General features: G+C 38.5%; 1 protein-coding gene across 19 annotated transcripts in view; it reads right to left on the bottom strand.

Moving 5' to 3' along the window:
• Window positions 1-25714, bottom strand: part of TRIP12 (thyroid hormone receptor interactor 12) — a 138848-nt gene that overhangs the window by 65581 nt on the left and 47553 nt on the right. For 11 of the 19 annotated variants that reach the window (XM_027048439.2, XM_027048433.2, XM_053215907.1 and 8 more), the window contains exons 3-5: window positions 18082-18207; window positions 16434-17236; window positions 2558-2663 (exon numbers count right to left, since the gene is read on the bottom strand). In XM_027048439.2, coding sequence (XP_026904240.1) covers window positions 2558-2663; window positions 16434-17236; window positions 18082-18207 — 1035 coding nt within the window. The remainder of the gene's footprint in view (window positions 1-2557; window positions 2664-16433; window positions 17237-18081; window positions 18208-25714) is intronic. The other 8 variants (XM_053215916.1, XM_053215915.1, XM_053215914.1 and 5 more) reach the window with 3 other exon arrangements.

Here is a 25714-nt window from a genome sequence, read left to right on the forward strand (position 1 = left end):
GAAGGAAGGAAGGAAGGAAGGAAGGAAGGGGGGAGGGAAGGAAGGAAGGAAGATATAATATTTATAAATACATACAGATGACACTGAGGAAGACACTGGTTTCGGATTAAGTAACAGTGTAATATGCATCAGAACATCAATCAATCATCTCTCATAAAGCAAGTAACATTTTACTGATGACAATTTTTTCTATTTTAAAAGAGAAATCAGTAAGCAAATTAGGTAAAAACAAAAGATTTCTCCAGGTTATTACAACTTGGTACTGTTTAAATATGTAGCCTCCAAAGTACCTTAGGAAATGAAGAAAGACACTAAGGAAATGTTTTAGACCAAAGTCAATCTGCAGTGGAATTGGATGCTGGCTAGTAAAGAACAAGAAGAAGGCAGCAGGCGTAAGTGACATGGAAATGAAGGCTCTGAATCTCCAGACAGTGCTAGAAGAGTCTGTAATCCCCCCTACACGGGAATTTGCTTAGCCAATCTTCTCTTCCACGGAAACAGCTCACTGCAAACCCAATTTACCAAGCTACCACTTAGTGGGATTCAAATTAATCCATCTATTTAACATTCAATTTGCACCAACCCCGTAACACACACCATGCCGAACACTTGGGTGGCTGCCCTCAAAGAGTCACTGGTCTACAGAGATGAAGACACACCCGTAGCAGGCTATGAAAGCACGAAATTCAAGAGGCATCTCAACTAATTCAGAAAAAATTCGAGATGAAGAGCTCTCCAGGCAGGTGGCTAGCTTGCTTGTGTAGAGCATAAGCACGTAAACTGTAAGTAACGTGACATGCTCTAACAAAGTGGTCATGAACAGAAGGCAGCAAAGATGGGACCCTTAGATTACCTGACTTCACATCAACCTAAAATTAATTTTCAACCACAGTGAATTCAGTTTACCTCTCAGATGATAAACTCTGGGTAAAAACTGGATTCAAAATCTAGCCCAAAATAAGACAAACCCTCTGAGGAACTGAGACATTTTCTCAAAAGAGTTCTTGGAAAACTATGGCCAAGAAACCTCAAAAGCCAACAGGTACACTAACTCCACAGATTTTAACGAGTACATTAAATAATCCAGATAGAAGCAGAAAATAAGGGGAAAAACAGAGCTAAAGTGGCACAAGTCCTTTTCTTCTGACCTATAACAAGTCTCACTGTTTCCTTACGTCACCACTGGACCCAGCACTGAGAGCAGTCAATGTCTCTTACCTTAGAGCGGAAACAAGAGCTAAGCCCTTTTAGCTCACCTGAGGGAGAGTAGGGGAAAAGGACACTCAAACCCTCTACCCCACTACTGTTTCGTGACACACTTCGTAGAAAGAACAAACTACATATAAAAGAGTGAATAATTAGCTTCGCAAGGGCATCTGAGCAACTGACCACGCCCCAAAATGTGAGGCAACTGTAAGAAATTTTTTTTAACTTTAACTTCAGATTCTCAATCAGTTAACAAAAAAGCATGTGACAAAACGCACCGTGTCACACACAAAGGTAGTGGATTTCCTGAAAATGAGATCCCATCCAGCAACTGAGGGAAACGGGGACTGGAGTCCTGAAAAGCACACACGCAGAACCTACATCCAGCCTCCAGGGGTAGGTGTCGTCCTACATGTGAAAGTGAAGCATCTCTCTCCCCCTGATCCATTCAACTCCAGTGGTGCCCACATTTTCAGAAACTAAGTAGGCAATGGTACAGCCATTAAAACAGGCATCCCTTTTGATCCATTAATCACACTACCGGGAAATTTAGCTACCTTTACAAAATAACCCAAATCTGCATAAAGATGCTCATTAGAGATTTATTGGCCGACTGGAACTCTGAAAACAGCCTCAAGTCCAACTACTGGCAATAACTCTGTGAAAATGTTGTAGCAACAGAAGACAAGACAGATGGTTAAGAGTGTTGTCAAAAAATAGCATGAGGGGCGCCTGGGTGGCTCAGTTGATTATGCGCCTGAGTTTGGCTCAGGTCTTGATCTCACAGGGCTCATGGATTCGAGCCCCACGTCAGGCTCTGTGCAGACAGTGCAGAGCCTGCAGCCTGCTTCAGATTCTGTGTCTCCCTCTCTCTCTGCCCCTCCCCCGTTCACACGCGGTCTCTCAAAAATAAACATTAAAAAAAGTTGTTTTTTTTTTTAATTTTTTTTTTTTAAACGTTTACTTATTTTTGAGACAGAGAGAGAGCATGAACGGGGGAGGATCAGAGAGAAGGAGACACAGAATCTGAAACAGGCCCCAGGCTCTGAGCTGTCAGCACAGAGCCCGACGCAGGGCTCAAACTCACGGAGCGCGAGATCATGACCTGAGCCGAAGTCAGCCACTTAACCGACTGAGCCACCCAGGCGCCCCTAAAAAAAGTTTTTTAAACTAGCATGAATAAAGCTTAGCAAAAACATATAAACACTGGGGAAGAATTCATTTACATAGGACAAATAAATGTCAAGTGAAATTTCAGTAAGTTTTGAAAACTTGTAAAAGGAAAGATTTTGATCAGAGTGGAACAGAAGACAATGAACTGATCATAAACCGGGAAAACCCCATGTGTTACCTGGCACTAGCACAGGAGCCCGTGGTCTTTTGGCGTGTGCTCCGCCTCAAACTGGGGAGCTCAGCAGGTGGGGATTCACTGCGCTTCTTGGTAGATTTTCTTAAACCTATACGTGTGAAATGCAAGATCAGTTTTTGTTTTTAAAAGTTATCGTAAATTAAAAAGTACAAAACTCTTCAGGTCAGAAGACCGCAGCATCTTCCGTGGCCTTTGTAGCACTCTACCAGGGTCCCTTCCCAGTTGGCCTTTACTTACCTGACTCATACTGGCAAAGCTAATATGGGACACGCCGCACTCCTGGTCAGGATAGAACCTTCTCACGTAAGCCCAACCTTGACTCAAGCTACGCCACCCCACGAGTGACAGTACTTCTTCTCTCATCCTATCCCCTTAAATGTTCTGATCACAGCTGTACTGCTCCGCTAACTAAGCCAAGAGATTTTCTTTTTCGCATTTACTACGTATTTCAGGTTTTTACTAAATTGAAAAAATTGCCTAAATTTCATTCTCATTCATTAGCACTTTATTACACGGCCTTTAAACTGTCCCATTTCACCTAGTTTATACAAAGTTCGTCAATTAAGACTACGAGAGCACAAAATGCTTTCTTTGCTTTACACCACCCCATCAACAAGGAATATACACTGGAGCTGAAGGCTATTAGGATGTCCAATATACAGATAACTGGATAATTCGGGGTCAAAAGTAAATCAAGCACACTTCACATGTCATTCTAGAAGCTAACTGATACCCTTTATAGGGTTAACAGAACCTAAAAAGGTACAGCATTAGGTAAAGGTAAAGTTTATTACTGTTTTATAAACACCGGTGAAGCAGTCAGAGTGCTGTTCGCCCTCCCCTCCCCGCCCCCCCCCCCAACAACGTTATCATCCATGATGACACGCTGGGCAGTGTGCTGGACCTAAACAAAGATCTCCAACAGTGAAAGGTCTCCAAAGTCAAAAAGCCTATTTCCAGGAGAAGTACAGCATCATCTGACAGAGCCCTTACCTTTATCTGAGACTAATTACATAGTAATAACAACTCTCTAGCTCACTTGTTATTTCCCCCAGGAAGTTCTAATGTTTTGGACCATTTCACTGCTTCACAGTGGAAAGATCAGAAATTCCTTACTCCCGACTGGGATAAAAACACCAGTAACGGCCTGGATAAGAGGTGGTAAAAAAAAAAAAAAAAAAAAAAAATTCCAGACATCTTCTTGGGCTTCTAGCTGCTTAATTTAAAACTTCAGTTCATTTAACTTGGGATGGTCCCCATACCACGTATAATAAAAGTTGCTAAGTAAAAACAGCACACTACTAAAGAATCTTTAAATACCAAACAGAAGTTATGAAGATAAAAATCGATGTTTAGACAGGCATTATTACCATTTAGAAATCTAAACCAAACCTTCCACGCCTTTTTTTGTCTCCCCCAGAGTAACTTTTGGGAAACTTTATGCAGACTCCTCAAACTAGCATAAAAGGACCAAGCTGAAACTTTAATTGGGGAAAGACTGGCCTAAGAGTTTCTTAAATTTCAATTGTGTTTTTAGACTGATTTTCTACACAGCATATCACCACAGTTCCTCGGTGCGATCACCAATCTATGCCTGATACCCTACACTAGCTTTCCTCTGCCTGGACATACACCCCGTCATCTGCAAGACAAACATGGCACGTGGACAGATTACGGGACTAGCTTCATGTATTCAGCTAATTACTATCACTCTTTTTTAAATCTGTAAACAACTCAGAAATTATTTTTAAATAATGTTTTAGAAAATATTCCACTCATCTATTTGAATTGTGCAACTAAGTTAGAATAGACTAAAAATGTACAATTTACAGAAAAAATGAGTGCACATTGCATATGAACACTCCACAGTGTTTTTACCTTTAAGGCACTTTAAAATCCCTTGTTATTATCACTAATATTACTTAATATGATACTAAATGTCTTTATACATATACCGTGATACAGCAATGGACATTAGCAAACATTTTTGTATCTATTCAGTGACATCCCCCCAAAAATTCAAATAAACACACCGTGGGTTACTCCTATATTGCTAATGAGGTGACAGTATAGTTTTTGACCAAACTTTTACACTTTCACTACCCATGTCCTATTTTAGACTTCAGTGTTTAACTTTCTTTTAAATAATTTCACGCATATGTCATTTTCTTATGATAAAATGTACTCACTTTAAATTACGGGGTTCAATATGGAGTTTAACAAACGTACCGACCCATATAACCAACACGACAATCAAGACAGGACATCTCCATCGCTCCAGAAAGTCCCTTCATGCTCCTTGCTGCTAATTCCCTCCCCCACATTTCGGACCTCTGGACACCACTCGTGTGCCTGTCTGACATTACCGCCTCTTCTAGAAGTTCATAAAAATGGGAGTCCTATAGTATTTTGGAGATGAATTCACATTGCTGCACAGATTAGTAGTCCATTCCTTTCTATTGTGGAGAAGCATCCCTTCGTATGGATGTGCCACAATCTTCATCCATTCTTGGTGTTAAAATTTAAGAGAAATGTACTAAACTGCAGAAAAGTAGGACAAAGGAGAACCACAACAACAGAGTAGATAGATATTTTTAACTGGTATTATAATCCTGCTGCAAAGTAAAATGGCTGCCAGGCTACGTGACATGACTCCATTTAGTCTGATAAACTAGGAGAACCCCAAACGTTCTGTTTTCTGAAAGGCAATCCAATGGTAAAGGAGCTGCTACACGTAACGCTTTGGTGGAAAAGAGGTCTCTATCTGTAACATTACCTGAACCCAGAATGGGAGACAAAACTAGCGGTTGTATGTATCTCTGCTCCAAAATCTGGAACAGGGGAACACCTCACAATTGGCAAAGAGTGATAATTAATAACTTTTCAGTATTTCTAGGCAAATCAAGTCAAATGTTGGAAGAACTCTACAAATTCTCCCTCCCAAATCTAAAACATGTTAAGATTAGAAATGTCAAACTTTTGGGGAAAAAGGAAAGCTGAAGTAGTGTGGCAAACCAAGCTCTGCCTAGAAATGGGGAGAGCTTAACTTTCTTTTGGCCATTCAGCTGTCAGTTCTAGAACATTTTTTTTTTTAATGAAGTATACCATCAAGCCTCTTCGTTTTTAATGTTTATTTTTGAGAGACAGACAGAGATGGGGGGGTGGGGGAGGGACAGAAAATCCAAAGCAAGCTCTGCTGCTGACAGCAGTGAGCCCAATGGGAGGCTTGAACTCACAGACCACGAGATCACGACCGAGCCAAAGTCGGGATGCTTAACCGACTAAGCCACACCCAGGTGCCCTAGAATATACTGTCTTCACAATATTAGACTGGCTTTAGTTTTCAAAAGCACTTTCAGATATAAAGTTATGATTATTCTTACTTTTCAGACACAAAAATATTAACTGACTTGCTTAAAGGTGCGTAACCCAGCCAACTACACAATTCCTAAGCTTATTTTGAAGCAAAACAGAGGCTACTACATCTTTACTATACTTCTGGAAAAGCATTAAAATTACAACTCTACCTCCACAATAGTGATTTGTTCAAGGCCCAAGGAAATGAGGGGCTTTCTTACAAGTGAAATTCATTAATGACTGGATAGTAATCTTGGGGAAGGTAGGGTGAGGGAGCCGTAACACAGGCTGGGGACTGACAGGGTCATCTTTATTTGAGCTCCTGGATCCAGCCAAGCCTGAAGCAAACCAATCTCCTGACTTTACCAGTCATGTGAACTGACTGGTGTATATATGTATGTATGCCACATATCATATAATATATGTCACAGAATATATTTACCTTATATAACACAGAATCATATTAAAATTATAAAAAGGCAGGTGTTGACAAATTGCAGCCTATGGGCCAAATCCATCTGGCAGCCTGTTTTTGTGCATCCCACTAGCTAGGAATGGTTTTTTACATTTTTAGTAAGTTGTTAAAAAGAAGAAGATGTGACAAAAAACTTATGTGGCCAGTAAAACCTAAAATATTTACTTTATGGGACTTCACAGAAAATATATACTGACCTGGACTTTGAAGAGAAAAAGGAAGAACAGTAAATGGACTCATCTAAACTTCAAAAATCAGTTAAATATTTAAAAAATAAGAACTTGTCCCCCACCCAAAAGAAATAGAAACAAAAACCTCTTGTGTTTTAAAAAGAAAAACAAGGGGCGCCTGGGTGACTCAGTTGGTGTCCAACTTTGGCTCAGGTCATGATCTCACAGTTCATGAGTGCAAGCCCTACGTCAGGCTCTGTGCTGACAGCTCAGAGCCTGGAGCCTGCTTCCGATACTGTGTCTCCCCCTCTCTCTGCCCCTCCCCAGCTCGCACTCTCTCTCAAAAATAAACATTAAAAAAAATTTAAAAATAAAGAAAAATAAGACTAGAAAAATAAGCTAAGCAGTATTAGCTTCAGTCCTAATTTTTCTAGATTATTAGTTATTTTGATTTTTTTACTTCTAAGTTTTGCAATATTCTCAGATAACAAATACATCTCCATTTTAAAATGGAGTAGACAAACCAATGAATAAGGAACACAAACCAGTATTTTAAACAAGGGTATTCAAAATCAATTCATTTATATTTAAAGGCATCAAAGGATGATCAGGAATGATTTTTGAAACACAAATCCCCAATTTGTTTATACATTTTAAAAAGCTATGAAGTATCCATTTATTTACACATGTTGCATCTATTTCAAAAGGTTTTCAGAAAGACTTGTTTTTTCTTCATAAAGAGAAAAACCAAATAACATGACTATTATCCCACATGGAGACTTCAATTTAGAATCCTGCAATGGGGCCATTTTGCTACTGGAAAAAGTGAACCAAATAAAGAGAATTAACTAACAGTGGGAATATTTTCAGTAACTAGATCTTGATCCCTTCAGCCAAAACAGAATTGTGAGAACCTGGTATAACTTGGTAGTGCTGCGTGTCTACTTTCAAGTATATACATCCCTACTAATTAATGGTTACTTTACCAAAATAAATTCACAAAATGGAAAGCAACCTATCCTATTAAAAGGGATCATAGATGTTTATTTTAAAATCACTCAGTAACAATAAAAGATAAGTTTTGCAGATGACAGTAAGCTAATTCCCAAATGGAATTTTCTAAGCCAAGTTTTTATTTCCTAGTCAATGCAATTTCATGCATGGAGTTGGCAATACAAATTAAAAACATTAGACATGTACAAACATATTCATCTAAGCATTGTTTTTAATAATGAGACACTGACAAATAAAGCTAAATGTCCAATAATAGGGAATGGTTAAATAAACACCAGTATAGTAATAAAAACTGCAGAACACAGTATTAGCTAATAAGGATTTGAACAATTGGCATTTTACCCTATTAGTGGGAATGTAAATTCATATATGTCTAGGGGCAATTTCAAAATAAATCAGTATTTAAAAAGAACATAACCAGAAACCTAACAAGGAGATAATGATGTAAATTACAAAGCTCTAGTCAATTTAAAAATTTAGAACAATATAAATTGGGAATGAGCTAAATTAGAGTACATCCATTTAAGGCATTAAAATGATATAGTTTTTTTGAAAGGAAAAAATCTATTAATAAGTGTGTAGGCAAATAAAAGCACTTTGGTTTCTTCATACCAAAAACACGGATGCTACCTCATTCTGTTGTCGCAAGGATAGAATTTAGTGTGTGTCACATGTCCAGCATGGAGCCTGGCTTATAATATTAGGGCATTCTACTGTCACACAGAGCAAGCTCCAACTTTTGAAAAGGTATGTGCATAAACATCAAAAAGTATGTGACTTCCGGCTAAAGACAGACTGAATACACATGCATTCACTTCTGTCCTCTCCTAGAGCTCCACTAAAATGGCATTAAAAGAATCTGAGGCAGGGGCACCTGGGTGGCTCAGTCAGTTAAGCATCTGACTCAATTTCAGCTCAGGTCATGATCTCACAGCTCGTGAATTCATGCGCCCATCAGGCTCTGTGCTGACAGTGAGGAGCCTGCTTGGTATTCTCTCTCTCTCTCTCTCTCTCTCTCTCTCTCTCTCTCTCTCTCTCTCTGCCCTCTACCCTGCTTGCTCTCTCTCAAAATAAATAAGTAAACTTAAAAAAAAAAAAAAAGAATCTGAGGCATAAAACCACAAGGATGAGAAGAATAGAAGAGATTACTATCGCAATACAATTTTACAAGATGAAAAGCAGAAACTTTAGCATGAGAAATTCCAGAAAACTGAGATAAATTGCCAATGAGAGGGCCACTCAAAATCTCACAAAGGTTCAGGAATTGATGGTACCAGGTACCTCTGGGATGGCTCTGGAATTAAAACTGAGGATTGGTTGACAGGCTGCTTATAAAGCAGTCAGATCCCCAGATCCCCTCCCCAACTTGTACAGCTGGGTAACTGTCTCTCTGCTGACCCAGCAAAACACAATACCTCTATTCTTAAGAAAGTATAAAACAAAGAAATTCTCAAAGGACAGAGTTGCATATAGATGCACCATATCAAAATAAGAGGAGGGCAGGAAAAGCAAGCATCAACAAGACATATTAGATGACAGGTGGCCTCTTTTCCTGCTCAGCCCCCAGACCTCGGTCAGGTCAGCTTTTAACTCCAGGCAGGAGCATAAAGGAATCTTCTCTGTGGAATTTTACCAAAGAAAAAGATCTAAAAATAATGATAGAGGAGGTTTTGTAATGACTAAACCAACCAGATCACTAGAGAATGAGTTTCAGTCAAATCTCATCTCTGTGCTCAGAGCTTACAAATTGGATTTTTGGTCCCCATACACTTGAGTATGAGGAAACAACCAGGAATTACCAAAGCCTGAGGAAATTTCCCGGTATGAAAATCAAAACCAAACCAACCTCCCTCCCCAAAAAAGTCATAAGAGAATAGTGCAAAGAAAACTCACCATTAATGTCCTCAAAAAAAGAAAGGCGTCTGTAACAAAAAGGAAATGAGAACAAAATAATCTCTTGAAAATAGAGAGCAAACAACAAAAACTCAATAGAAAGGTTGGAAGAAGTTGAAGAAATCTACCAGAAAGCAGAACAAAAAAGTAAATCAAGAATGAAAAGACCAGAACTTTTCAAGAGGATAATCATCCAAAACAACGGGAGATCTAGAAAGAGAAAGAAACAAGGATACAGTGAACAACCATTTCGGTTTGCTTGGTTCTAATCCAGGTTTTAAGGTGAGCGTCCCAAGGGAAACCAGGGCTGCGGGGTACCCTAAGAAGAAATGAAAACCCAAAGGGAAGGCAATATCATGACACAGAGGTAAAGAGCTGCAAGTTTCCAGAAAAATGGGTTACATATACAACAGATTAGGAATCCGAATGTTTCCAGTAAAAAACGCTTAAAAATAATGTAATTCTTCAAAATTCTTAAGAACAATAATTTCTAACTCAGAACTCTATATTCATTCAAACAAGTATCAAGGTTAATATACTTTCAGACATTCAAGATCTGAAAAATCAATAAATAAAAGGCCTTTAAAAATCTTGTATGCACGCTTTCTTAGAAAGCAAGTGGAAGTGAGGTTCCATCACACAAAATAGTAATCCAGGAAAGACGATGTGGGATCTATTAACAGAAAACTAAACCAAAGACTGAAGAAACCAAAGACTGAAGAAAATACCCTGGCTAAATAAAAACAGTGCACAGGCATAAAAGAACAGCCATCCAGAGACTTTATTCCTTTAGGAAAATTTAACAAACACAAGTAGACAGCTTGAAAAAGATTTAGACAATTAGCAAAGAGTTTGGAGTAATGGGTTCACAGAAAAGGAAAACAACATCAACAAAATAATTATTTAAATCAAGAAAAACAAAAATATTTAAGTAAGGAACCCTTCTGACACGACTGTAAATGGCGTTTCTGTCTCCACACAAACATCAGGCACTGATCATGACGGGGCAAATGGGAAGTGTATGCAGTATGTGCTTGGTGGGTACAGAGGTGCGGTAACTTTCATAAAGGGTGTGTAACAGAGCACACGTTGGAGGGGGAGAAAAGCAACAAATAAACATGAGTACATAATCCAAACACATGGAAATAGATACCAAAATAATCCAATGGGGAAGGGCAATGTGGCGGGAAGACTGTTTTTTCCTAATCAATTTATATGTAACTTCAGTAAAAAGTAATCTGACCAAAATAATTCTTATTCTAACGTGGCATACAAAAATACATACCATGGTTGGTTAAAATTCACTGGGTAAAATAAAACAAAGCCTTCTCAACAAAGCAGGTGATGATACTTGTTTCCATTCAATGTTCTTAAATTTGGCAACTCATTTTCCTAATTTAATTTTTTTAAAGCCTCAAAATTATTAGGAATCATTGGTGATTTTTCAAAGTAATTACATACTAGAATTATTACAGTGTTAAGTTGCCAAATTAGTTCAACAGCTGTCTTACCATATAGAAAACTGTCACCACTTCATTCTTTTCCCTTTAAGCTCCTCAGCCAACACCCCAGGAGGTGGAAAAATAATTTAATTATATAAGCTCGGCATGTATGACCCTATAAGACTCTAGGTGAAACCAAGAGTGTAACTCTTAAATTCTCTCCTTCTCAACTCATTCTTATTTCTTCCTTCCAGGCTGGAGGTGCAAAGCACCATGTCTCAGTCTCGGGCTGACGGTAGAGTCCTGATCTAGACCGAATTACCTTCCCAGAATTCTGCATCCGCCTGGTTCTTGTCTAGTTCTAATAATGGCCACAGGCTGCATGCAAGGCACCAGAGGAGTAGAAAACTCAAGCTGGAAATAAGCTGATAACTGCTGCTACGTTATTAATAATGTGCACATGGTGTCCACTTAACTAATGAGAGGAAACCAGATCTGCAAACAGACATATCAGACTAGAAATATCTTTACGTTTTTCCATAAAGAAGTTCCGTAACAGCCCAGATTTTGATCACAAACTTTCTTACATTTCTATGCCATCCATCACCTACTACACTCAGCACATACTTTGAAACAGTCCTATTATTTCAAATTTAGCTTAAAAAGGCAAATTAGCAAAACAGATCTTGAAGCCATTAATAATTGTAAAAACATTTGGAGATACATTAAGATATAAAATATTTTCCAAAATCATTTGAGTCATTACATTGCCCCACTGGTTATACATTTACGCTACGTAAATTTTGAGAAGGTGTTTGCTTACGTTTAACAACACAGAGCAAGAATAATTTCCTAATGCATATTAAAAATTGTCACGTAACACTATCCTTTCTGGGGCATTCTCAAGACTTCAACCAACTGATACAGTGTGTGACCTTTGCCACTGAGCTATTTTGATCAGTTGCAGCTGGCAAGCCACAAGGCTTTGGGAAGCCCATCACAAAAGTAGCTGTTTCACTAGTTCTCCTGCCAACTCTAATTCCTCAGCAGGAACCTGCCCATCAGTCTGTGAACAGTTGCCGAACCAGCACATTGGGAAAGGTCTTCTTGCTTAAGTGTCCCAACTAAATGTATTGTATCATTTCCCAAAAGTGCTCCTTGGACTACTGCTGTCTCCCGAGGTAATGACCTGTGGTCAGGCAAATCTGTAAACTACAAGGTTAAGCAGAAGTTAACATGAGGTTTCTCACAGCCTTCGATGTGTTAACGCGTATGCTCCATCTCCCGGCGTAGTATTTGGCTGTGGGAAATGAGTTTTCACAAAGTATCACGTAAGTACTGATCCATGAAGTTTTACTGACCAATCAGATCAGTGAGCCTTTACCTAAGAAAACATACCATATTCTAATTAACAGGTTCACCGAATGCTAACAAGTTGAAGAAAACAAGTAACTACCCAACTTGGAATGCTTTCTATCTCACAAAGTGGTCTACTCCATTTTTCGGGTAACTTGCAGATTCTGGTTCCCCAAGATACACTAATCAGAAATCTGCCTCTCAACCTCTACCCACTGAATCTAATCTTGTCCCCAGGTTGACGTGTAGGGTGGGGCGGGAGGGGATTCCTCATGCACAAAGAGCCCTTCAAATATATGGCAGTAACTCTCAAGTCACCATTTTATATGTTTGCATGGCACGTTAATTTTACAAAGTTATTTTTACATTCTTTTATTGATGCTTCACATGAATATTGTTTTACATATAACATCTGGGGCTAGCCTGCTACTGTAACTATAGCTGAATGATTGGCCCAAACACACAAAACTATGAAGAAGTAATATAACTAAATCAAGACCTTCCAAATTTAAAAATAGCTATGCTTTAAACTGATCACAGGCTAGGATTTATCAGTCCTTCATTCTCAAAAGGTTGCTGAATATGTTTTCTGTCTTAAGACACTCAACTTCTAGTGTACACTCTAAATTCTATAACGCATCTCATATACTAATAAGCACTATGCTAAGTCTGCTCATTTATTCCTCAAATAAACGATTATGCCCATTTATAAGGAAAAGATGACGAGCTTTCCCACAGTTGCCAACTGATAAAAGAGCAGAACTAGAATTCAAACCCAGGGTTTTTACCTGTATAATAAGAGTTCACTATCCCCAAAATGCCATTTCTTGAAACTCAAGAGATCCCCCAAAACTACCTTACTTTGCCCCTATGTTCTTAAGTAAAATTACCAAGTACTGTCAATTCTATCGCATTATTGCTTCTTACTTTACAAACTCTTTCCCGAAGTGACACACGTGATCATGCCTAAAATCCACCCTGCCCTGTCTGACTTCAAGAAGCCTTCCTGGATTTAGCTCACCCAATCTATTCAATCCTATGCTTCTAGTGTCATGACGGATTTCTGGAACCAGATGGCCTGGGTTTCACTCTTGGCTCTATCACTTCTAAGTTCTGTGACCTTGGGCAGGCAACCTGACCACTGTCCCTGAGTCTCCTTACCTGTAAGAATAGTATCTGCCACACGGGGCTGATGAGGAGTAAACGACATGATCCGTGTAAACTATTTACAAGTTATCAGATACTTGTAAGAACATTACACGTAAATATTCCCTACTATTTTGTTCTGAAATGATTTTCACCTATTTGAAAATAAACAAATCTGTAGTGAATGGTAGGATATAAATCCTTGGGTTCACACAACATTCACCTCTAAAGATGAATCAATCCCAGTAAAGAAGGATCAAATTGGGTTTCGTCTCCTCTGGGACCTTAACGTCTCTTAACGACCCAAAACACGGCGTATCAGCACAAGACAGAGCTCCCAAGGTTGAAAAGGAAGCGGCAAAGAGAAGCAGTGGCTTCAAGTCACGCGTAGCCTCCATCTTCCGATCGCTGCTCTGCCATCTGTGAGACACGTTACCCGTGCAAGTTCTCACCTCATGAAATACATTTCCTTAATAACTATCCTTAAGCACCATTTTTTAAAAAAAAGTAAGTGGATGGCCTATGTAAAATACCTCGTACTTATCAGATGCTAAGGAATTGCACCTTCTCTTGTTTCAACAGCGTAGGGCTCAGAACTAGGGTAGTGGTAGTGAAAATGGGAAAGTGGTATTTGTGACCATACAACACATAGGGATTTTGTGAAACTGAGGAAGATAATCCAAGGTGAGTTTTAAACTACTCCGTTTGTGATCACGTGCAGAGTGAGTTTCATATAGACTGTTTTATTACAGCAGAGGGGTAGGTGGCAACAGGACATTCAGTGCTTTCTCACTTGGAGAAACCAAGGACAACCCACCGGGGGCTGGGTTTTCTTTGAAAACTCCTGTTAACAGACTGAAGAAAAGAAAACGAGTGACCAAGAAGAGTTGAGGACATGACACTCGAGAACAATCTGAACTCACCCCGCACTGGACTCCCCAGGAAAAAGAGCTGAAAGTGGTAAGCTCTTCAAGTAAAGTCAATTGGAAAGCAGAAGTGGAGAAGTGAATTCCACTGAACATGCCACAAACTCAACCTGGCCTGATGGCTGTGGAGGTCACGCAGCTACTACAATGGGTACGTACGTATGTACATGTGTACACACACACACTCTCACACTTCTCTACTTCCTTAAAAACAGAGAAGAGGAGGTATAAAAGGGATAAGCTAACTCCAAGTGCCTAGAAAACCCTGGCAGATCCAACGGGACAGTTGGCTGTGCCCTTTTTCACCTGGCTTTTAATTCCCTTTTGACTTGAAGGTACCAATCTTTTTTTTTTTTTTTTAAGGTTTGTTTTGTGGGGGGGAGGGGCAGAGAGAGAAGGGGAGAGCGAGACTCCCAAGCAGGCTCCGTGCTCTCAACGCAGAGCTCAATGTGGGGCTCCAACCCACAAACTGTGAGATCATGACCTGAGCTGAAGTCAGATGCTTAACCGACTGAGCCACCCAGGTGCCCCTCGAGATACCAATCTTAATCTTAATCCAGTATCTGTACCTTGAAATTCAAAAGATTTTAGACAGATGTAAGGTGTATTTAAAATACTAAATTGGGGGTGCCTGGATGGCTCAGTCGGTTGGGCATCTAACTCTTGATTTTTGGCTTAGGTCGTGATCTCACAGTTTGTGGGATTGAGCCCCATGCCAGACTCTGAGCCGGCAGAGCAGAGCCTGCTTGGGATTCTCTCCTTCTACTCTGACTCTCCCCCACACCCCCGCATGCACTCTCTCTCAAAATAAATAAACTCTAAAAAATTAAAATAAAATGCCAAACTGAACAAAATGCCGCAACGTAAAAGATGTTCTTTTCACAATAACCCTATGGTACAGATTAAAGACAAGATTTTATGTGGTGCCTACTAGTATTCCTATCACAGTTCAGCTAATATTGAATCAAGTGAAAGTACAGGTAGTAGGGTTAAAGGAAACAGTGCTGACAATTGGCTGTGATTCAATATTAGGTTAGGCTGATTAAATATTAGCTAAACTTTGACAAGAATACTAGCACGCTATATAGAATTGTCAAGAACCAATAAAATGTTCTAGGCCTATCAAAATATAAATCTAAAATGTTCTATGAGGGCAAGGAAAAAAAAAGACGGTCAAAAGCAAGCTTCCTGGATAAATACTACAAAAATTAAATGCTTAAAAAAAACTATACATAAGGGCTATATCATTCTTTTGTGTGTTTTAGATTTCTCAAAATAGGAAAAAGAAAAGAACACCCTTCAGTGTGACAGCAATCCTGTAACTGAAGAGGGCCGCCACCAGTCCTAATCATTCTAATGACATGAACATTGGCTTCCCTGAAGAAGCCTTTTGACAAAAAGAGAAAGAGAAAAGTGCCTCAAGATCCCTATCTCCCATCTAGTTTGTTTCTCTGCTTGAAATGTATTATTCCCGAATGTTAGCTCTCTTCCGCGGTTCAAGAGGGCAACACTCTTTCCCATTTATGTGAGACAAAACAAAGCCAGTGTAGGGAACATAAGAGGTATTCATCTTTAGACCAGACTCCTTCAAGGCCACAAAACAGGACATGTGAATAAGGCTTAATTTACACGAGGATACATTTATTTTGAAAACTCAGCTCACTCAGTATTTCCATACATCAAGAATGTATCATCCCCAAAACACAACCCACCATGTGATTTTTGATCATGGTCCAAAGCGACTCATAACTGAAATAACTTTCTGGTCTGCTTATAGAAAATCCAACTTGATGTCCTGCCCTGATAACAGGAAATAACTTAAGAACTATAAGGAGAAAGACACAGGCACTAAAATGTGACCACTTAGTAATAATAAGAAGGCAGCATTTCTTACCGGTTTCCTTCAAACTAAAGGCAGCATCAATTATTATGCACTGTTACAAACAGATCCGGTAATAAACCTGAGACTGCCTCAGGCCGGAAAAAAAGCAAAACAAATCTGACTACCTTGAAAGCATAATCGCTTCTGACAAACCAAGAAACATTTCATTTTAAAAAGAGATGTCGCCATCCACTTACTTGCCAATTTGGCCTGTAATCCAGAAGGGCCAGGTTTTGATGTCTCTGACTTAGAAGACCCTGGAAGAGACAGTTTGGTTTTAGGAAGGCTAACTTTAGGGCTGAAACGAGCAGCCCAATCGAATTTTGAAGAGCCACCAGTTTTACTCTGTTCCTTTTCCCTGCTACTTCTTCTGGGACTGGGACTGGATGCCGAACGGGAACGCCTGGCCTTGTTCTGGTCTTTTCCTTGTTTCACCCTGGCCCCTGGTGGCACGGCGGAGGAGGCTGAAGCAACAGCGGAAGAGGAGGAGGAAGTAGAGGCGGCAGAGGAAGAATCAGTGATGGAGCTGCACCCAGCCTTGGCCGAGGCGGCGGATTTTGAAGCCAGCTTGGTGGGTTTTGCAGATCGCTCTTCGGCACCAGTGGACTCAGACACAGAACCACTCTTTATACAAGAACTCTCTGTCCTCTTTCTTTTCTGACTCCGTGAACTGCCAGCGGCCCCACTCTTTCTGGTGTGAGCCTTACTTGTCGATGGCGAGTGTGCAGATTTCAGTTGTTGCTCCTGGTCTAAATGTCTCTTCTTTGACTTACTATGTGGCTTATTCGTTTCTGAGGGGGATTCAGTACGCTGAAGTGCTTTCGGTTTTTTGGCAGAGCTGGGAGAGTTGGTCCTGTTGTAGTCTGGACTAGCACTGCGTTTCACTCCTCGAGTATTGTCTTTCTTAGGCACCTGCCCCGTTTTTTGCCTTTCTGAAGGATTGGCTCTGTCTGGATCCTCTGGTTGTGGAACTATGACAGCAGATGATGAACTGCAGCTTCTGACAGGGTAGATAAGAAGAGAGTTAGTATCGGCTGGCCATCATTAAACCTGTCCTATAATACTTATTAACTTCTCAAATCTATGCAATAAATGCTTTAAAAATAAAAAAGGTGCAAAAGTTTTCCTGATTGAGTCCAGGGCTTAATAAATACAGGTTTTCAAATGGTTCAAAACTGGGGGCAGTGGGGGGGGGGGGGGGGGGGGAATAGGTGTAACTTTAAATGGCTAAATATTTGATGACATGATCAAATATTTGATTAGATCAGGGCATTTCTTCAGCCCAAAGATTACTGACACTAACCCCCCCCCATCACAAAACATGAATTAAATTTACAAGAAAAAGAATGCTTAGAACCAGTTGAAGCTAGAATACTGATGCTCTATTCCTAAATACAACTTCTTTGTCAAAGCTTTAAATAACCATTAATGTATGCACTTTTGTATGCAAATGAAGGCAAGAAAGTTTCATAGTATTGTGTTACTCCTTTCTAAAAGACTCCTACCAATTAGATCTTAAGAAATCAATGACTTTTAGCTCTGCCAATAAAAAACAATAAAAAACCTAAGGGTTTCGGGGGAAAAAAAGGTAAAATGGCATTTCGGATACCTATAGAAGTTTGTTAAACAGTTTCTCTAAGCAAGGGCAAAACTGCATTGTCTAGAATCCGCTGCACTGACATCACTGCAAAGATAATCAACTATTAACCCTCAAAGTTACATTCAGGGAACAATGAAAATACCTATCACAACATTTTGGGATAACCTGCTAAATTTTAATATTATGTAATGATTCAAATGCAAATAATTCTGCCTTGAAAATGTACAAGCAATGTGAAGATTTACCTTTTAGAAAGGTGTCCCCTTGACAGTTCAGAAGTAGTATTAGACTGCACTTTGGGTGCCTTAGAATTAGATTTTCTACTCTCAGGAGGGCTATATCCCTTATGTTTTGCCTGCCCTAAATGTGACCTGTCAGCAGAAAATCAAAACAGAAATCTATCAGGACACTGAGATGCAAATACAGCACTGAAAGTGAAATATGTTTTCATTTTTTTAAAAAGCCTCCCAATTCTTCATTATTGACTACCCTTTTCCCAAATATTTCCAAAACTAAGTTATTGCTCTACCAAATACCCTTGCAAAAAAACTTGCCTTAGAACCGACTCAATACCCAAGAGTTAAATCAATCTTATTACCACTTTTCATGACTGAGTAGCAATATTAGAGTTACTTAAGCAACAAAGAATTTTTCAACAGTTTTACTGCAAATTCACATATGCTAAATTTTTGCAAAGCACAAATCCAGACTTTAGATCTAAAACCTACTTTTAATAGATAACGTGAGTATAACAGCTTAAAAGCTTTGGGGAAGAGGCAGTCTGTGACCCATCCCTACAATGCTGCCGATTCCCAATTTGTAGAATTCAGGTTAGCACAGTAAATGCAGAGACAGGATGAAATCAATTCTCAAACAGATTTTACACAGAAAATCATCAGAAGCACTCAACAGTAAATAAACTTACATGAAATCAATAGAGTGATATTTGCTAAGAATGTAATGTACTAATCAATAAAAAAAAGTACAACAAAAACCAAGTCCTAGAGAAAGAGATAAAGAATTGACCACAAAATATTCCAAACACGTTCAAGATTCCATCATTGATATATGGTTAGGTTATATTTATAATAAGACATATTCTTGTGCCAGCATTGTTCTAAGATCAAGTTTGCAGGACATGAATAAACTGTTTTTCAGCGGTTAGGTTTTTTTTTTTTTAACCTCAGGCAATGATTACATTAGATTTACATAAGCAATAAAAAGAGAGCATGCATTAATATATACCCAGAAAAGCTGGTGTTACAGAGGTGAGGGGTATTAACATAACAGATGCAACTATTGTAATTCACAGACAACATCCATCCTTCATGTAAGGAACATAAAAGAGCATATTCTAATGAGAATAACAAAGTCTCATTAATACCAAAGCTGTTTACTCTGTTAAAAAAAAATCTTTCAAAGGTTTTAATTCTAACATCATTTCAAAGGAACTTATAAATCAGTCACTGAAACCTCACATGATGATTCTAATTGAATCTGTAAGAATGCCACAGAGTTCTTAACGTATCATACAAGTTCCACCATTTCTTCAAAAAGATGCTCTAAGGTTTCTCGTCTCTTATTTTTTTTCTTCCATTTTTCCAGAAGAGTTCAATACTGGATTCTTGAAAGAAGATATGAAATTAGCTTCTCAATAAAAAAGAATATTTTTGGATCCATAATACCACTTTCATTTTTAAAATTCTAATAAATGATAGACTAGAACTTTCCAAAGACTTACTAGAATAGGTCAACTACTAAAAAACTCTAAGCTAGTCTTTTCAAGTGTCTTAGTCTTGTGGGCTTAGTCTTTTCAAGTGACTGTAGTAATGAATGCAAGTATTTTTCAAGCTACTTAATATTTTTTCTGTGTAGCCAAGCTGAACCTTGTAAGATTTATCCACTGTGATTTAGTTTGTGCATTTTTCCTAGTCTTCCAATGCAGAGTGAAATTTTGTTTTAACCCATGGGTTTCCTAATATAGAGATTTAATTTCTGGGAACTGCTTTTGCTTTTGTTACATTTCTACTAACAGATCTGAGAGTTGTATATTAAAAAAAAAAAAAAAGGAAAGAAAGAAATGAAATAAGTAAATTTTCAAATCATCCCATAATTACTTTTTAAAAGGTATGTTCTGTTTCCAGGGTGTACAATTTACTATCCATGGAACAATACTTATAAATTTTGTCATTCAAGTTCTCTACATTCTTATTTTAGTAAAGTTTGCTAAGGATTGATTTTTTAACTAAATCACAATTTCTACTTCATTATAAAACTTAAAATACCCCTTGCTATGTTCCTGGATTATAATTTTAAAATCATTTTAAAAGAAAACTTTAAAGTCTAAAGTTAGACTACTTTGTGATAACGTTCAATTAAATATTCAAATGGCAATCTTAAAAAAATGTGAATCATTAACATATTCCTAGTTAAGTCTCAAAAGAAGGAAGGGAATTCATTCTCTCAACATTAACCCAATGCCTACAGTGGTGTAGAAGTAGCTGTCCTCCTCTTTGTACAGTAAATAAATTGTTCCCTGATCTTAAGTACATCTAACTTTATACAGCGACTTAAATCAACTCCTGAATTTCTATTGTCCTTACTCACACCTTCAAGGAACTAAAGAATTTATCAGTTCAATGCTCAACATTAGATTACAAAAGGAAAAAAAAAAATCCACCCGTCTTAGAAAGTGAAACTCACAAAACTAGCTTAAATACAACAACGCCCACAATGATCTGACTGCACCTTTCCTAAAATTAAGCGCAATAGTCTCACTGAGGCCTGGTTATAAAAATATTTTAAGATACAAAATACTGATCGTTACTGTTCTTCTGCCTATTGTTTAAGAGGGACTTAATACATTTTCTGTAAAGGATAGTACTTATGGCTTTGTGGGCAATATGTAAATAAATGGGCAGGGCTATGTTCCAATCAAATTTTTATTTACAAAAACAGGCAGGAAGCTGGATTTGTCCCATGGGTCATACATAGCATGCCAGTCCTTGGCTTACCACAAGAGAGTAAGCAAACAGATGGTACCATAAAGAGACAATATGGGGCCTCCCAAAGTGGGGCTCTGCTTTATTATGCCCATTTATAAATTATTAAAGCTCAGAATACTGTAAAGTAAATCTCCATAAAATAATAACACCTAATCTAGCATACCCAATCAGAATATCACAGTATTCAGCACTAAACAAGCCTTGATGCCTTTTAGCTCATTTCAACAACTCCCTGATTTATCAGACCTTAATGCTCAACATTAATCTTTATTAAAAAGCATAATCTAAGACCCAGTAAAATTTATATCCACGATAAATCAAATTTGCAAGAATAACACAGTAAAATTCATGACAAAATCTTTTTGATAGCACCAGAATGAGCCCATTTAGTAAAATACAACTTAAGGATAGGCAGATAAATGGGTGGGTGTGTATGTTCAGGAGCTTTTATATCATCCTACGGATATTCCTGAGGAAAAAGCTCACTTTCTGCAAAATCTAAAAATAATCGGGCTAATGGTGAAAATAAGATTAGGCATAGTGCACTCAAACCTATGTTATTTTATGATCACATTCCTAACAAAACATCACCAACTTTAAAGATTAAATCTCCCCTAACATTTGCACCAAATAATCACAGTTGGTCCACTCTTTGGGATCTTACATTTGCACTTTCTCCTTTCGAGTGTGAATTTTTAGACATTTTCTCTTAAGACCAGCTTCAACAAAATTAAAAAAATACAATTCCGGGGGAGACATTCCTTTTTCTCATTTTCTTCCTTTATAAATACAGGAGTAAATGGTTTTGAGCTTCCTTAGAGTGTTTAACCAGGCGTGTTTAACCAGTGTGGTGGTTCTAGAAGTCACTGAAATAGCACTTCCTGCAAATGAATTCTTTAAATCATTTCTGTAAGATTTTTAAGCTTTTTCATAAGATCTTCATAAATAACCAAATCTTCCACTTTAGTTGAAAGGCTATCCCATTTCAGTCCATATATTACCACTGGAGGAAATACTGCCTATGAGCCAACAGTGCTTCCACATTATATTGACATCATTTCCCTATTTAGCAAGTGTATAAGGGCCAGATCACATTAAACAAACCCAGCTGACAAGAGAACAGACCAATCAACTCTGGGTTATGTGCTTCCAAGACTCAAATGCCTCTTGTTGCCTTTTAGGAAAATCATAGTGACTGCCCCTTTCTAGATACTTTAATTTACTTTTACTGCTATTTATTAAAATAGTTGGTAGTCCAAAGGGTTAAAAACCATCTCTAATCCAGAGGGCATCTAAGAAAGGGCAAAATCTTGTATCAAAGAGCTCTTCTTCTCTTAATGGTAGATAAAATGAGTGGCTAGTTACAAGTAGTTAATACATCACGTCTTAAATTTTGTCTGAAATTACTTTTCGTGCCAGACATATTCACAATTCAAATACATGTACATACTACCAAACAAATTATTCGGGGCTTCATTAAATCTCCAAATGTTTTTTGTGTGTATACAGACACACATGCATTTTTATGCCTTTATATTTTATATACACAATTAACATCATAATTTTGTCTTCTGAAAATTAAATGCTTTGTTTATAATGTTCATAAATTAAATGCATGTTTTAAATAAGTCACTGATTTGCAATCATCAGGCTGGAAAGTTCAGTTAAAGCACTTTAAACAAAAAGCTCACTAATGTTCTCAGCAAAATGCACTGTTTTTCTATTCTGATCACAAAATGGAAGCTGATTAGTCTGACCAGTGTTCCCATGTTTAGTTATGGCAAAAATGCCAGCCTAATGGATTCTGTAATTTATGGTAAAGAATTCCTTATTTATCTCATAAAACAATGTTTTAAACATCACTGGCTCTCCCCTCTAGGGAACATTTTGAAAACATGTTAGGGAACAGGGTGTTACTGCCATTTAGCGAGTGTGGACCTAGAGGTAAAAGATGCCAGCCATGCAAGTATACAGAACAGCAGGACCCCATGAAAGACTGTCCCATGACCCAGTCCCATGACCCAGACCACAAGTAGCCTTGGTAATATATGAAAACCTTAGGAGTAAACTTGAAATCTGGCCATGATATAGGTAAAATAGATGCTCATAACTTCTCGGCTTCAATTCGTTTTGCATGGTTTTTATATACCATTTCTCCAGTTATCCATGGGAATCAACAGAAGATTACCTTTTGGCAGCTCTACCATGGGTCATGTATCATTCTGAAGAAGTCTACAAAGAAAATGCTGCTTATGGCATTTAAGCATGTTCCTGTAGCTGTCACATTCAATAAATTCAGACGCAGATGCAAGCGTCTGAAAACAGTGCCATCTTGTGTCAAGGCACCCAAGCATTTACCTACTGAGATCTTATTTATTATCTTGAAATGAATTAAGAAACACAAAATATCCGTCTAAACAGTCTAGAAACATAAAATGTTTCTAAATATATAAAACGTAACGTAAAAATAAACAAGTAGAATGAAAACAACTGATAAACAAAAGGGGCATCATAATAAAAAGGTTTACATTATATGATACACATTACAGAGTGGGAGGGAGCACTAGATGGGACAGGACGGAGTTGAGAACTACTGGAACAAACTACTCATTTCAACAGATTTGTCAGGTTTGCCAACTCAAATATATGCAAGTCATGACAAGGCATATAAATATGGATAACACACAGTCTAGTTCCTGTCCTCAAAGAGGTCAGTGCCTCATAAAACAAAGTGATCTACCAGATGCTATTAAGTTCTCAACAAAGGGAAAAATTACTTCTAGGAGGAGAATATAGGCTTTATAGACTACATGGCATTTAAACCACACCCCGAAGAATGAAAAGCTGAAGAAAAAGAATGTTCGAGTCAAGCGCAGAGTATAGGGAAAGGCAGAGGCAGGAAAACATGAAACCCACATGGCACCTGGCAAATGATATGAATTTCCCGGAGCACAGAGCTACATTAGGAAACAAGGTTGAAAGGACAGGCCAGGGTTTAAATGCCTTGTCAAAGGATCTAGATTTTGTCCTTAGTAAGGCTGGCAGTAGGAGATTGACAGAGTTGGAAACAGTGAGGCAAAAGCAACATTTCTGTATGTTCAACTACCCAGGGTATACGAAGGACAGGTGAGTAAACAGAAGTGCTTACTTCACTGTGTAACAAGAACAAGGCAGAAGGACTGCATGTAATTAAAACTGTGGAAAAAGACGGCCCACAAAAGGGAACATACAGCTCATTATACTTGCACCGTTTCCCCCCACCACCACCACCATTTTACAAAGTAGTTGGGTAAGGAGTATAAAAACTAAGATAATCCAAAGTAAATTAGTCATTAGTGATAGATGAGTGATGCAGTATTGAGTATTTCATAGCTAGACTGGCTTTTATAACTGAGTAAAACTTATTAAGACCACCCCAGAACACATACATTTAAAGGTATGACTATGTGATAAACATTAATTTTTTTAACTGTGTTATCCAACTTAATTCTCAGATGACACTCAAGGCAGGTCTATTTCCATTTTAAAGACGTAGGAAATGAGGCTTGCACAAAATCACCCAGTCCCTAGGCAAGGAATGGTACAACTGAGCCCAGGCATTCTGACTCTCTCAATCTGAAACCTGGCAGCTGTACCTAGGGACTCAGGGGGAAAAGTAAAAGGCCTATATCCATAGCTATGAAGTTTTTCCCTTCAGCTTCAGAGCTGGTACCTCTGTCCCTAATTGTATACATGTCAGATTAAATGGCTTAAGGTTTTACAGATGATATGTGAGAAAAATGGAAGAAAAGATGTCAAAAAAGGAGACCTCCTGCTTTCTTTTGCTTTCCCTATTACCAAAAAACTGCCTTCCATAGGTGATGCTAAACTTGCTGTTCAACTATTGAAGAAGCTTTTGTATATATTCAGTTTTTCATTCACACTAACACTCTTCTAGGAATGCATTCCGATATGGAGAAAACATGTGTGAAAACTGGTGTGAATATCAGATTCCCTCATATTGAGGGACAGAAGGATCAGAGTAAAGCCTCAGTAAGGATAAGAAATAATCTACAGCAGCTGACATCTTACAGGTTCCCAATATGCTTATGATACGACCTTTTTTTTATGATGTGACTTTTAAACAAAATCTCACAGTTGGTGAATAAAGCAAGATACCTATACTGCAAAGAAAGCTAGCAAAACACATGAGATATTACTCTGTTGGTCCAAGAAAGAACTTAACACGGGTAACTATTAAGAATCCAACGTGTTGGGGGAACCTGGGTGGCTCAATCGGTTAAGCGTCCAACTTTGGCTCAGGTCATGATCTCACGATTCTTAAGTTTAAGCCCCACATGGGGCTCTGTGCTGACAGCTCATAGCCTGGAGCCTACTTCAGATTCTGTGTCTCCCTCTGTCTCTGCCCCTGCCCTTCTCATGCTCGGTCTCCCTCTCTCTCAAACACACACACACACACACACTCCACTGTGCCTAACTTCCAACTACAATAAAGTAGCTTCTGTTCCTCCTCAGACCAAGGCAACCATGCCAGTGTTTAACACAACCTTGTAAGGGTGCCTGGGTGGCTAAGTTAAGCATCTGATTTTGGCTCAGGTCATGAACTCATGGTTCATAAGTTCGAGTCCCGCGTTGGGCTTTCTGCTGTCAGTCACAGAGCCCACTTCGGATCCTGTCCACCCCCCCACCCCACTTGTGCTCTTTCTCTGTGTTTCTCAAAATAAATAAATAAACTTAAACAAAACACACCACCACAACCCTGTAAACCTTGCCTCCAAAGGTTGTCCAAAGGCATGATGGGACAGACAGGCCTTCTCAGCATTACCAAAGCATCACTAGAAGTGAAAAAGTATATGCAAATATGGTTCTGTGG

Source organism: Acinonyx jubatus, chromosome C1 (assembly GCF_027475565.1).
Source record: "Acinonyx jubatus isolate Ajub_Pintada_27869175 chromosome C1, VMU_Ajub_asm_v1.0, whole genome shotgun sequence".
Lineage (NCBI taxonomy): Eukaryota > Metazoa > Chordata > Mammalia > Carnivora > Felidae > Acinonyx > Acinonyx jubatus.